The sequence below is a fragment of the Salvelinus fontinalis genome, chromosome 35 (assembly GCF_029448725.1).
Source record: "Salvelinus fontinalis isolate EN_2023a chromosome 35, ASM2944872v1, whole genome shotgun sequence".
NCBI classification, from domain to species: domain Eukaryota; kingdom Metazoa; phylum Chordata; class Actinopteri; order Salmoniformes; family Salmonidae; genus Salvelinus; species Salvelinus fontinalis.
Genome location: NC_074699.1, coordinates 25,292,603 through 25,305,882, shown reverse-complemented (window position 1 = coordinate 25,305,882; position 13,280 = coordinate 25,292,603). Strand labels below are relative to the sequence as shown.

At 41.4% G+C, this 13,280-nt stretch overlaps 1 protein-coding gene and 3 non-coding genes across 4 annotated transcripts; all 4 read left to right on the top strand.

Moving 5' to 3' along the window:
- The first annotated feature begins 5,182 nt into the window (after positions 1-5,182).
- Positions 5,183-8,415, top strand: LOC129834606 (40S ribosomal protein S13-like). The gene is made up of 6 exons (XM_055899765.1): positions 5,183-5,252; positions 6,336-6,384; positions 6,664-6,742; positions 7,171-7,340; positions 7,795-7,895; positions 8,346-8,415. Exons 1-6 carry the CDS (start codon positions 5,230-5,232, stop codon positions 8,377-8,379), a joined length of 456 nt encoding a protein of 151 aa, XP_055755740.1. The 5' UTR covers positions 5,183-5,229; the 3' UTR covers positions 8,380-8,415.
- LOC129834997 (small nucleolar RNA SNORA68) lies at positions 6,821-6,952 on the top strand. The gene has a single exon (XR_008756350.1). It is a non-coding gene; the product is annotated as a small nucleolar RNA SNORA68 (small nucleolar RNA).
- On the top strand, positions 7,473-7,695 carry LOC129835011 (small nucleolar RNA SNORA73 family). The gene has a single exon (XR_008756363.1). It is a non-coding gene; the product is annotated as a small nucleolar RNA SNORA73 family (small nucleolar RNA).
- LOC129835005 (small nucleolar RNA SNORA19) lies at positions 8,000-8,127 on the top strand. Its single transcript, XR_008756358.1, has one exon. It is a non-coding gene; the product is annotated as a small nucleolar RNA SNORA19 (small nucleolar RNA).
- Positions 8,416-13,280: the final 4,865 nt, after the last annotated feature.

Below are 13,280 nucleotides of genomic sequence, written 5' to 3'. Positions count from 1 at the left end.
CAGATTATTTTGAGATTTCAGAACAACAGGAGACTCAAAGATTGGATTATACCTATTAGGAAAAGAAAACAAAGTAGAAATAGCAATTCCATTTCTCTGCTTAGCACCGTTAGGCATGTCACCACTATCAGATACAACATGTGGAACTTTCACAGTGACCAAAGAGGAGATGGTGAAATCTGACTTACATGTAATGCTAATATTGTCCTCACATCAATTTAGTTGACCAAGACCCTTCCCAATGTTTGATGACAACAGTCGGGAGCCATTTTCACCTAGGTGAATTCCATCTTCCGCAAAGTAGCCAGGCTTATTACAGGAGTCAAAATTGTCGACAAAGGACATTCCCAAGTCCTTGGTCAGACACATAACCACTGGTGGAGAGACCAAAGATGGCTAAAACACTCAGTCCCGCAACGACGAGGAGATAGAATTGGGCCCGAGACAATTATATGTTCTGCTAATTAATGAGCATTCTCCAAGAGCTTTAAGAAATTGTCTTCTAACTTTACAGATTTCACACGTATAATATCATTAGACCCAATATACAACACAACTGTTTTCAGAGCAGGAATCTGTTTCTTAATGGTGGGCATGACTTCTAATAATTCCAATACCCTAGCTCCAGGAAAACAAAGTGTACAGGTATTTCAGACTTCCACCAATCCAACCATGGAGCTTCCCATAATAATGGTTGATGGTTGCTGTCCATTTTGAGCCGGAGCCCTCAGCCCAACCATAGCCCCACCAGGGGCTCCTCCAACTCGCCCCGCACAAATTACAGAATTAGAATGAGTCATTAGAATTAGAATCATTCTATTTCTAGGTTTATGACATCATCTTCATCATTATGAGGGCAGATGTTGTGGATCAAGATTAGCCATCAGTCAACTTCAAATGAATTTATAGCTGCAAGCAGCTGGGGTTCAAGCTTTGGCAACATAGTGCCACCATCATGACAAATTGGAAAGATTGCCAAATTCAATGATTATCAGTGTTGTATTATAGTGAAATTTAGATGAGTGAATGTTGAGATATTTCTTTTGTTGCAATTATTTTCAGAGCAAGAGGGATTTTGAGCAATAATAAAGTTTTTTTGCTTGAGTGATCAATGGATTGATCTATCTATATTTAGAGAAATAAGCTTCTGTTGGTGACAACAGCCGGGAGGCATTTTCACCTAGGTGAATAAACTGTCATGGATCAAAGTCCATCTCGTTCATCAATGGTCCCTCCTATAGAGGACATGTCTTGAGTGGTTCAGGAGGTCAGCAAACTCACTGGGATCTCCATGAGCCAGATCATGGCATCCAGAACCTCCTTGGGAACGCCACTGACTTCTGTTTCCCAACTCCTTCCTTCCGTGACATCCTTGCATTCACCAATGCCACCTCTTCCTAGAGCCGCTTGGGGCTCCAAGGAACATGACTCAAATGAGATAAGCATTACTAGCCATTTGTCCTCAGTATGTGGATAAGTCATGGCCTTTTGCAATCTACCCACGCTGTGAGGAACTGATCCGACAAGAAGGAATGCCTCCGCTGGAGAAGTATCCCTCTCCCACCGTGCCAAGGAAGAGATCGAAGAGTCGGGCAATGTCTTCCCTGTCGCTGAGGTCAGGGTGCTCTGAACCGACCCTGACCAGTATCCATGAGGAAGATGAGACTAAGGTGGTCCACCTGATCAGCCAGGCCGTGCATGAAGAGACTCCCATGGAAATAATGGCTGAGGTGGAAAAAGTGGCAAGTAAAGACTCCTCCAAGAAGAAGGCCTCCTTCTGGAGAAGACTGAGAGGTCTTTGTTGCCTGGTGAAGAAGAAGGCTGTTACTACAAAGAAGACTAAGGTGGAGGAGCATGAGCAGGTAAAATGGTCACTCTGCACAATCAAAGTCACAAAGGTTCAAACTTGTTTTAATTATCTCTTGTAAATTCTATGTTTTCTGTTCCCTTTACAGGAGGATTCTGAAGATGCTATTTTCCCTACTGGGATTTCATTAAAATGCTCAGGAAATGATTGATGTCCTAAAACAGAGTTTTTTTAATAAAATCTAAATATTTTACATGTCAGCATTTTTGTCTATTTCACATGTATGATACATTTAGGGTTTTCCTTACATTATGCTCCATTCTGAAGATGCTATTTTCCCTACTGGGATTTCCTTAAAATGCTCAGGAAATGATTGATGTCCTAAAACAGAACATTATTATAAAATCTAAACATTTTACATGTCAGCATCTGTGTCTATTTCACATGTATGATACGTTTAGTGTTTTCCTTACATTATGCTCATTATAGTCAGAAGATTCGGTCAAATATTCAGTCCATGGTCAAGTGTCAGACTATAACTGGTTTAATGATACGGAAAGTAGCAAAAAATATAGATTACAAGCTTTACTAACTATTACAATACTCTTCATTTTATAGGGACAACCGCTGGGGACGTTTGCTTGAAAACCAAACATGTCACATAAACAACCACAGAAGAAAAAATAAACACAGACACAATTTTTATTTAATTTAACCTTTATTAACTAGGCAAGTCAGTTAAGTGTAGCCAGGTGGTAAAAGCTCATAGCTGTATTAATTTATATTCACTAGATGGCACTGTCCCTTTAAGAGATCCATAAATAGTGTGCAAGCGGTTATGTGATTGCTCATGCGCAGTGTGTAAGAGTGAGAGCAAGCAATTATACTGGAGAGCTGTTGAAATCCATTGTGGGTTCAAGGTTACTTTAGATGGATTGACATGAGGATGTTAGCTTCTTGCTAGCTGAATACCAGTGCTCTCAGAACCATGTTGTGGTTGATGATAACATTATTTGAAGCTGCTGTATGGGTGAGATGAGGATCTACTGTTCCATGTGGGGTAAGGGTATCATGTGGACAGTGTGCTAAAAGCAGAGCCACTACCGTTTATGCATTTCACTTTGTACTTATTGTACTCAGATTGTTTTTATGCACTTTACTAACATATTTATTTCACTTGATTGTGGTTTAGACTGAACTTTACTTTATGGTGACTTCACCTTGTGGTGATATCCCTTCTACATTATCCTATTTTAAATTTAAGCTTCGACAGAACAAACAACCCCAAATTAGTTTGTGTCCTGTGCTGGGTTTACTTTCGCCAGGCTACATAAGAACAAATTCTTATTTACAATGACGGCCTACCAAAAGGCAAAAGGCCTACTGTGGTGATGGGGGCTGGGATTAAAAATATAGGACAAAACACACATCATGACAAGAGAGAAACCACAACACTACATAGAGACCTAAGTCAACAACACAGCATGGTAGCAACACAACATGGTTGCAGCACAAAATGTGGTACGAACATTATTGGGCACAGACAACAGCACAAAGGCAATATGATAGAGATAACAATACATCATGTGAACCAGCCACAACTGTCAGTAAGAGTGTCCACGATTGAGTCTTTGAATGAAGAGATGGTGATAAAACTGTCCAGTTTGAGTGTTTTTTGCAGCTTGTTCCAGTCGCTAGCTACAGCGAACTGAAAAGAGGAGTGACCCAGGGATGTGTGTGCTTTGGGGACCTTTAACAGAATGTGACTTACAACACCCATTCTGAATGTGGAGGATGATGGCTGTAGTAGGTATCTCAGATGGGAGGAGTGAGGCCTAAGAGGGTTTTATAAATAAGCATCAATCAGAGGGTCTTGCGACGGGTATACAGAGATGACCAGTTTACAGAAGAGTATAGAGTGCAGTAATGTGTCCTATAAGGAACATTGGTGGCAAATCCAATGGCCGAATGGTAAAGAACATCTAGCCACTCGAGAGGACCCTTATCTGCCGATCTATAAATTGCATCTCCGTAATCTAGCATGGGTAGGATGGTCATCTGAATCAGGGTTAGTTTGGCAGCGGTGGTGAAAGAGGAGCGATTATGATAGAGGAAACCAAGTCTAGATTTAACCTTAGCCTGCAGCTTTGATGTGTGCTGAGAGAAGGACAGTGTACCGTCTAGCCATACTCCCAAGTACTTATATCAGGTGACTACCTCAAGCTTTAAACCCTCAGAGGTAGTAATCACACAAGTGGGGAGAGGGGCATTCTTCTTACCAAACCACATGACCTTTGTTTTAGAGGTGTTCAGAACAAGGTTAAGGGCAGAGAAAGCTTGTTGTAGATTGTTTAACACAACATCCGGAGAGGGGCCAGCTGAGTATAAGACTGTATCATCTGCATATAAATGGATTACAAAGCTTCCTACTGCCTGAGCTATATTGTGGATGTAAATTGAGAAGAGCGTGAGGCCTAGGATCGAGCCTTGGGGTACTCCCTTGGTGACAGGCAGTGGCTGAGACAGTGCAGTGTATACAGTCAGAACATTTGCTATTTGAGAGTGGTAGTTAGCAAACCAGGCCAAAGTCTCATCAGACACCATTACAACTTGGCCGGCCCACAAGAATGGAATGGTCTACTGTATCAAAAGCTTTGGCCAAGTCAATAAAAATCGCAGCACAACATTGCTTAGAATCAAGGGCAATGGTGACATAATTTAGGACCTTTAAGGTTGCAGTGACACAGTCATTACCTGAGAGGAAACCGGATTGCATACCAGAGATAATACAATAGACATCAAGAAAGTCAGTCAGTTGATTATGACAAGTTTTTCCAACACTTTTGATAAACAGGGCAAAATAAAATTGGCCTATAACAGATAGGATCAGATTGATCTCCCCCTTTAAATAAAGGATGCACCGTGGCTGCCTTCCAAGCAATGGTAACCTCCCCAGAGAGAAGATGCATGTTAAAAAGGTCAGCGATAGGCTTGGCAATGATAGAAAGGATCTAAACCAGGGCTGCCCAACCGTCTTCCTGGAGATCTACTGTCTTGTAGGTTTTCGTCCAACCCTAATGTAGCGTATCTGATTCAGCAAGTCTTGTTGAACAGGTCATTAATAGAATAAGGTGTGTTTTAGGGTAGGACTGAAAACCCACAAGATGGTAGATCTCCAGGAAGAGGGTTGGGCAGCCCTGATTTAAACCATCTGATGCTATTTTACATTTCATAACATAAAAGTCATCCATGCCGTGGTCGATATGAAACACAATTTAAATGAGTCCTACCATAGATAGACTGTAAAAAGATCACACATACAACAAATAATCTTTCTTCAGGACACGTCATTTCCGATTCAAAGTTTTACTTCCGAAAAGCCGTACATTTTCTCCCTCTTTCTTTTCGCTTAGAACGCCATCATGGGTCGCATGCACGCTCCTGGGTAAGCATGTGTTTCATTCGGAAATAATAAGCATATTGGTTTTTGTTATCCGTAGCTGGAACTTTTTACATTACCTTGTCAACCCCAACATATTTTTTTTGACAAATTTGGTTAAATGTCAACTATAATGATTTCTAGCTAGCTGGCTAACAACTAGCGTTCTGCCGCAACCGACACAGTGACATGATGGCCGCGCACACACTCCTGCCATGTTAGCCGACGGCTTATTCATTAACATAATTATATGGGTTTTTAGTCGCATATGCGCGCACATTGGAACGGTAACAATACATCCCCCCGATCAAGATTGTATTTAGTCTTCCATGAAATCGGTCTAAACCAGAACATTATTTGCCCATTCCAGTGCTAATGTTAGCGTAGTGTAGGCTAGTTAGCCATAGCTTCTACCTAATGCTAGGTAGGTACACTACATGACAAAGTATGTGGACACTCATTCCAAAATCATGGTAATTTAATATGAAATTGGTCCCCCCTCTTTGCTATAAAAGCATACTTTTCTGGGAAGGCTTTCCACTCGATGTTTTTACATTGCTGCGATGACTTGCTTTAATTCAGCCACAAGAGTATTAGTGAGGTTGGGCTATTAGTCCTGGCTCGCAGTCGGCGTTGCAATTCATCTCAAAGGTGTTCGATGGAGTTGCGGTCAGGTCTCTGTGCAGGCAAGCCAGTCAATTTATTCTACACACCTCGACAAACCATTTCTGTATGGACCTCGCTTTGTGCAAGGCAGTATTGTCATGCTGAAACAGTGAAGGGCCTTCCCAAACTGTTTTAAATGTTCTAATATTTTTACCCTTTTTTAAAGTCTTGATCACTCGAGAGAATGCGTTTCTCTCTACTGCTTCGGTCCAATGGAGGGGTGTTTTATAAAAATAAAAAAAATCCACTAATTTGAAGGGATGTCTACATACTTTTGTGTGTATATATAGTGTAGCTAGTTACAGTATGACACTAGCTAAATAACTAGCTAGCTAGTTTAAATGCATTATCTCAAGTCCAGGCGTGGCTATTTGTCATGATTTAACTAGCTACTGACTTACAGCTACTTTCCTTCTATTTCAGCAAGGGCCTGTCCCAGTCTGCACTACCCTACAGGCGCAGTGTGCCCACCGTAAGTATGTAGTTGGTCATTAAACTTTTAGATGGTCAACTGGCATCTTGCTAGCTGTTTTGTAAAATATGTTAATGAATCTGGTCAACCTAGTAATGTGGCTACATGGTTTGCCATTATATCATCATTGATACAACTTTCACTGGAATGTACATGTCATATTGCTGAGTCTAGCTAAATACCTAACTTAAACTACAAAGGATCACTCCTGTGAGTAGAAGGCTCAGTGGACAAAGGGGACATCATCAGTCTCTCAACCTCTGAAATGTTGTTCTACAGTGGCTGAAGGTTACATCTGATGACGTCAAAGAGCAGATCTTCAAGCTCGCCAAGAAGGGTCTTTCTCCCTCTCAGATTGGTAAGGACCTTGTTAATTTGTATGAAGTCCAGCTCTTTCCATAAGATTGCCACATTATGAACTGAGAAGACAATGACTTATGCACCCTAACCCAAAGGCCATATCAAATGAATGGTATGATTTTGTCAGGTGTGCTAAAATCAACATGTACCTTGTCGCCTTTCCCTGAAGCTGATGTGCCATTGAAAGTGAATTCAAGGTTCAACATTATCACTCAAGATTATTTACCCAGTTTTAGTCCAATGCATATTGTTACTCACATTATTTTCCTCTTCATCCGTTTAGAACAAAAATTGAAAGGATTGTCCTGTGTTTTTCTACAACCAAACCATTTTGAGTTTGGCTGACCCCCACACAAAGTACAAACCACAGAGGGGAAGCTACCAGGAGATGTAAATTAGAAAAGGCTGATACTATTCTCTCTCCAGGTGTGATCCTTAGGGACTCTCATGGTGTTGCCCAGGTGCGCTTTGTCACTGGAAACAAGATCCTGAGGATCCTCAAGTCCAAGGGCCTGGCCCCTGACCTGCCTGAGGATCTGTACCACCTCATCAAGAAGGCTGTTGCTATAAGGAAGCATCTGGAGAGGAACAGAAAGGTAACGACCTCTAGATGTCTGACTCCATTTTACTTCCAGGGAGGGAGACTGTTAAACCACATCTCAAGCAAAACTTAATGTTTGAAAATCCAACTAAATTGTGCCTCGCTGTAAAAATGTATTGATTGATGCTCAATGTGGACAGCTGGTGAGGTTGCTCTTGCATGGCTCCGTCTAAGTGGCTTATGGAAGCGTAGCACTGTACAGTGCCATGATGTACAGTCCCGTTCCACAACATTGTACAGCAAGCCTGTTCCCAGCCTTTGGGCTGGTGGGGACGGCGTCCTGCATATTCCTATGTCTTCCCAGAGCCTCTGGGCCATGACTGGGGAGGCAAACCATGTAGTGCACATGTTAACTCAAAATTGTAATACCTGCATTTGCCATTGACCGTTTGAGATTTTTGACTATGTTGAAGGGCTGTTAAACTATAGTTGTTGTTTTTTTCTTGCAGGACAAGGATGCCAAGTTCCGTCTGATTCTCACTGAAAGCAGAATCCACAGATTGGCCCGTTACTACAAGACCAAGAGAGTTCTTGCTCCCAACTGGAAGTAGTACGTATTACCTCTTCACTGCTTTATTGACTTTTGGGAGAGCAAGTCAGCATGAAGGCATAGTACCTACTCTATTAATATTTTCAGTTTGTTAGTTCACTAAATGGCACACTTCATTGTCCTGTTCTTCCCTTGTAAGAGCTGAGATATTTCTTATGTGCTAGATAAACCTTGGAGGTATATTAGCAGAGTGGCTGTTCTGTGCCAACCTGCCAGTCCCCTTCATACATCTCCCTGCCACTCAGTGGTTTTAGTTTATTCTTACCAACTGCCAGAGGCATTACCTAAACTGGGTAATTAGCAGTCGAGCAGGCTGAGAATATATACTAAAAAATGTTTACTGGTTGATCACCAGACTGCTTCTATTGTTAGTTGTTAAAATTGGTGATCAACTTTTTAGTTGATTACAGAACTTTACAGTACTAATCCCTTTTCCCTCTTGATCCACAGCGAATCCTCTACTGCTTCTGCTCTGGTGGCATAAGAGTCATTTTCACCAATAAAGATCCATTTGGAAGGATCTTGTCTGCTGTGTTTTTGTTTGAGGTGGAGTTCTATAAAGGGTGGTGAAAGTACACATGTTAGTACTTATAGTGAAAAATATAAACATCTAAAGTGTTGGGTTCTTGATTCATGAGCTGAAATAAAAGATCCCAGAAATGTTCCATAGGCACAAAATGCTTATTTCTCAATTTTGTGATAACATCCCTGTTATCATTTCTCCTTTGCAAGACAATCCATCCACCTGAAAGGTGTGACCTATCAAGGAGCTGATTAAACATCATGAATACACAGGTGCACCTTGTTTTGGGGACAAAAGGACCCAATAAATGTGCGGTTTTGTCAATACAATGCCACAGGTGTCTCAACTTGAGGGAGTGTACAACTGGCATGCTTACTACAGGAATGTTCAATAGAGCTGGTGTGAGAATTTAATGTTAATTTCTCTACCATGAGGCAACTCTGGTTTAGATAATTTGGCAGTACAACCAACGTCCTCACAACCTCAGGCCACATGTAAGCACACAAGCCCAGGAATTTGACATCTGGCTGAGTAACAGGTGCGATTGTCTGGGGCGGGTGCTGAGGAGTATTTCAGGCTACTAAAACCCTTTTGTGGGAAGAAACTCCTTCTGATTGGCTAGATTTGGCTCCCAAGTGGGTGGGGCCATGCCTTAACCTGGGCATGTGAAATTCATAGATTAGGGCCTAATGAATTTCAATTGACTTATTTCCTATGAACTGCCTCTAAGATCTTTAAAATTGTTGCAATTATAGTTTTGTTGTGGTTGGAAAAATCCCCAGAGTAACTAACATGCCTTATTGCATAAATGGCTAACTAATTGTATTGATGTTTTAATTTAATAAACATTTCCTTAGTATTTCAAAGTAATTTGAATTATATAAATACTTAGGCGTAGATTCATTGTTACCTTGTTAAATGTGTTCTATATAATTGGATGCAGAGGCTCTGGTTCCTAGGCAACCTGGTGCGGTGGTGTAGACTGCTGTGCTCTCCAGGCTTCCTCCCAACTCTGACTCATAGCAGGAGGAAAAAAAAGTTGGAGACGTGATCTAACGCTGGGCCTTCACATGCAATCAATGAGAAACCTTTGTTCTGTGACATTTAGAAGCTAAATTAATGTATTGATGGTTTAATGATGGAGAAATGCTACTGTATTGAAGTGTTCAGTCATTATGTACAATTTTACCACAAGAGGGCAGCATTTAACTTAAATTACACTGAACCGAAGGTATGCCTTTAAAGGCTAAATGCCTGAACTTACTCCTTTTGATGGTACATGTTTGAAGCGGTTGAATTCAGCAGGCATATTTTTGCACATGCAACTGGTACATTTATCATGGTTTGGTGGTTCTGATATTAAGTAAAAGTTAACGCACCACAGGCCACAAAGACTACTCTTCATCACTAGCAGTCTCGTAAACCCACAATCTTTAAGACTGATAGGAAGCAGGAGTCTGATTAATGGAGCCTAACCTCTCACCCAGCAGTCCTGCTCACTTGGCCCCTCTGGGGAGACCGAGTGCAGGACCTGGAAGTGATACTTACTCTTCATCCAGATGGAACCATACACCTGCCAGAAGATGATTCACTTCAACATCACCAACTTTTATTCTATGTCATGAGTCATCTCCCCTTCCCCTTGAAGTATTATTCATATGATTAGACTAGTCTCTGCTTATGTGACATCAAAAGATATCCATCTTTAATTTGTCATTAATCATTGTAAATATTTGAAAGCCTCTGGTTTAGATATCTGTACATTTTGGCTGTCAGTAATCAAAGAAAACATTGTCTAAGATCATATTACCAATATGGTTCCTAAAGTTCCTTGAAAGCAGGAGCCTATAAATAGAAGCATTATTAAGGGGTGTGCTGTTCTGTGATCTTTTTTTTCTGGAGAATTAACATGCATTACTGAGGCTAGATTTATTCTGCTAAAAGAATAACGGGTAATGAAGGTGTCACACATTGTATTGATTTTGTATCAGTATATCTTGGTGTATCAGTATCTGTGTTGGACAGGGGCATGGTTTTAGTGCCTGAGGAGTGAAATGCCATCTTGGTGTGATATATCAGATTGCCTGTAAGATCTTTATTGCATTTGCTGCAGAGCCCCTTCAGCTAGCACTGATTCAGCCGGAACTGCTGCCTCCTAGGAGAGGACGATAACATTGAGTCACCTTGCTGCATTGTGAGCCTCTGGCAGTGGAGAGGCAGGAATCAGCAGCAGCGCCTATACTGCAGAGCTGCGCAGGACTGTGCATCACTACCGTGTGTGTTAGAGGGAGAGAGAGAATAGTGGAGAAAGGTTGACTGGGGACTGCAGTGTTATGTCCCCCTCTGCCCCAGGGTTCATGGTTTGGAGTTTTTCTCTGTCTGAAATGATTTCTATGAATACGCACCACCCCAGTGTAGACGACTTAGTGCAGCGACTGATCCCAGTTAAAATGCTCATGTTTTTCAGAGTTTGTGGGGTGTCTCCAGGACTGAGTTGCTGCAGAGGGATTCAGTGGAATGAGAAAGGCAGATTGTCAGGAGAGTTGTTCAAGGACTCTATAACTGTGGTCCCATGGGATAAGAGAGCTGTCAACCTCTCAATGCTGACCCTCTCCCTGAGCAGCATTTCTTTGAATGCCTAATGCAGCGTTTATGTGCTAGAGGGAAGTAGGAAACTCAGAAAGATCCAACTTGCTAACTGGTTGTAGTTATACACGTGCCACATTCAATTGACATTTCAGAGTTTCCTAGTTCTGACTAGCATGTGAATGCGATATAACATCACTACTCTGAGTGTTCCTGTCACTCATCAGCAACAATAAGTTATTCTTTATGTTCCATTGACATTTTCAAAAGTTATTTTCAAGTGCTTAGTTGTGTGTGTTATACTGATACAATAAAACAAACAATAGCATGATATTTGGCTCACCTAACTTCACCTAGTGTTTGCAGAGTCAACAATGAAGACAGATCACCACCACTACGGAAACACGACCTCAATATGCCAGCCTCCATCATTTTCTTCAACTTCTGGCTTAGTTTGTTTTAATTTAAAATGTTATTTAAAATGTATTTAACTAGGCAAGTCAGTTAAGAACATATTCTTATTTACAATAACGGCCTGGCAAAAGGCCTCCTGCGGGGACGGGGGCTGGGATTAAAGATAAAAATATAGGACAAAACACACATCACGACAAGAGAGACACCACAACCCTACATAAAGAGAGACCTAAGACAACAACATAGCATGGAAGCAACACACAACACAGCATGGTAGCAACACAACATGACAACAACATGGTAGCAGCACAAAACATGCCACAAACATTATCGGGCACAGACAACAGCACAAAGGCAAGAAGGTAGAGACAACAATACATCATGCAAAGCAGTGGAAAAAAAGAGCTTGTTTGATGTATAATATCTGTAGTCAAATGGGTTTGGAGAAGAAACGTGTTTGATTTCACACCATCATTCCAGAGGAACATTACATCAAACCAATGGGGGACAGGCCAGCAAAGCCTCCTCCATAGGGATTCAGTGATCAAATATTTATAATGCAGTGGGGTGTTTGATGCTTTCTGCTCCCTTGGAGTGTACTCTGGGTTGTTTTAATCCAGGAAGGAAGGAGATTGATAACCTTTACCTAACAGGAAGCCCATGAGGATATGGAGAGTTATTTCTCTTCTTTTAGTCCTTTTAAAAATGTATTGGACCAGGAGATAAAACACCGCATTGGTAAAAAAGGCCTGATGGCAGTACTAATTTTTATTTAACTAGGGAAGTCAGTGAAAAGCAAATTCTTATTTACAATGACAGCCTAGGAACAGTGGGTTAACTGCCTTGTTCAGGGCAGAACAACAGATTTTTACCTCATCAGCTCAGGAATTCGATCTAGCAACCTTTCGGTTACTAGTCCAACGCTCTAACCACTAGGCTACCTGCCACCCCATATATATTGAGATGTAATCCACTCATTCTGAATCATGAGGAATACGTGTATTCAAATAGCTATAGTAAAAATAAAGGTTTTCATAAAGACATTGGAGAGAGGCCAGACATTATATGTTGATGTCTTCCTTTTTTGATGTCCAGTGATACAGCTCTTTTCCTTCTTTACTTATGGAGATGTAGCCTGCTGTGTACTCTATACTGTGACTTTGAGCTTTGCCTCACACACCCCAAGTTAAATTTATGGGCAGCATCAGGAAATTGGGCAGGTCTGTTTGATGCAGCGTAAGCATTATTGTAATGTGTCATGGTTGGGAAGGCTCTCTGTCCTTAAGGCCTGCGGCTGCAGTGAGAGAGACGTGAAGCTGACAGATCCACAGCTAAACCAGCTTTGTGTGTACATGCCACACACACTGCCACACACACTGCCACACACACTGCCACACACACACTATCACACACATTGTCACACACACAGAGTCGGATTGTAGATGCATCATTAATTCACCTACTGCCATTTAACATATTGTCAGCCATACCACACAATAAAGCTGGCTATTTATAGCCTTTCTCTGATGACACAATGAGCAGTTGCTTATTTTTTATGTGAACTTGCCCTGCTCTTGAGAGAGGTCCTGCCATGTCAGTGGATTTTTGTTATTGGGACGTCTCTCACTCAGAGAAACCTGAAAGCTGCTGGACCTGGGGTGTGAGGACTGTGAGGACAATGTAAGGCGTGGGATAATAGTCCCATTACAGCACAGCCAGATGCATATTTTAGGAAATTTCTGTCAGTATCCAATTTTGACAGTGCAGCTTCAGGCAATATTTACCGTTAAAGAAATACAGATTTCCTTAGCCGATACCGATGTAGACGTAATTTGATCACTCTTTTGTTGTTGAGAATCTTT

What these genes read in the sequence shown, in the direction of transcription:
- LOC129834606 (XM_055899765.1), top strand. Translation starts at nt 5,230, where the DNA reads ATGGGTCGCATGCACGCTCCTGG. An exon ending in ACAGGCGCAGTGTGCCCACC is followed by an intron (nt 6,385 to 6,663) that starts GTAAGTATGTAG and finishes GTTGTTCTACAG; the next exon opens with TGGCTGAAGGTTACATCTGA. An exon ending in ATCTGGAGAGGAACAGAAAG is followed by an intron (nt 7,341 to 7,794) that starts GTAACGACCTCT and finishes TTTTTCTTGCAG; the next exon opens with GACAAGGATGCCAAGTTCCG.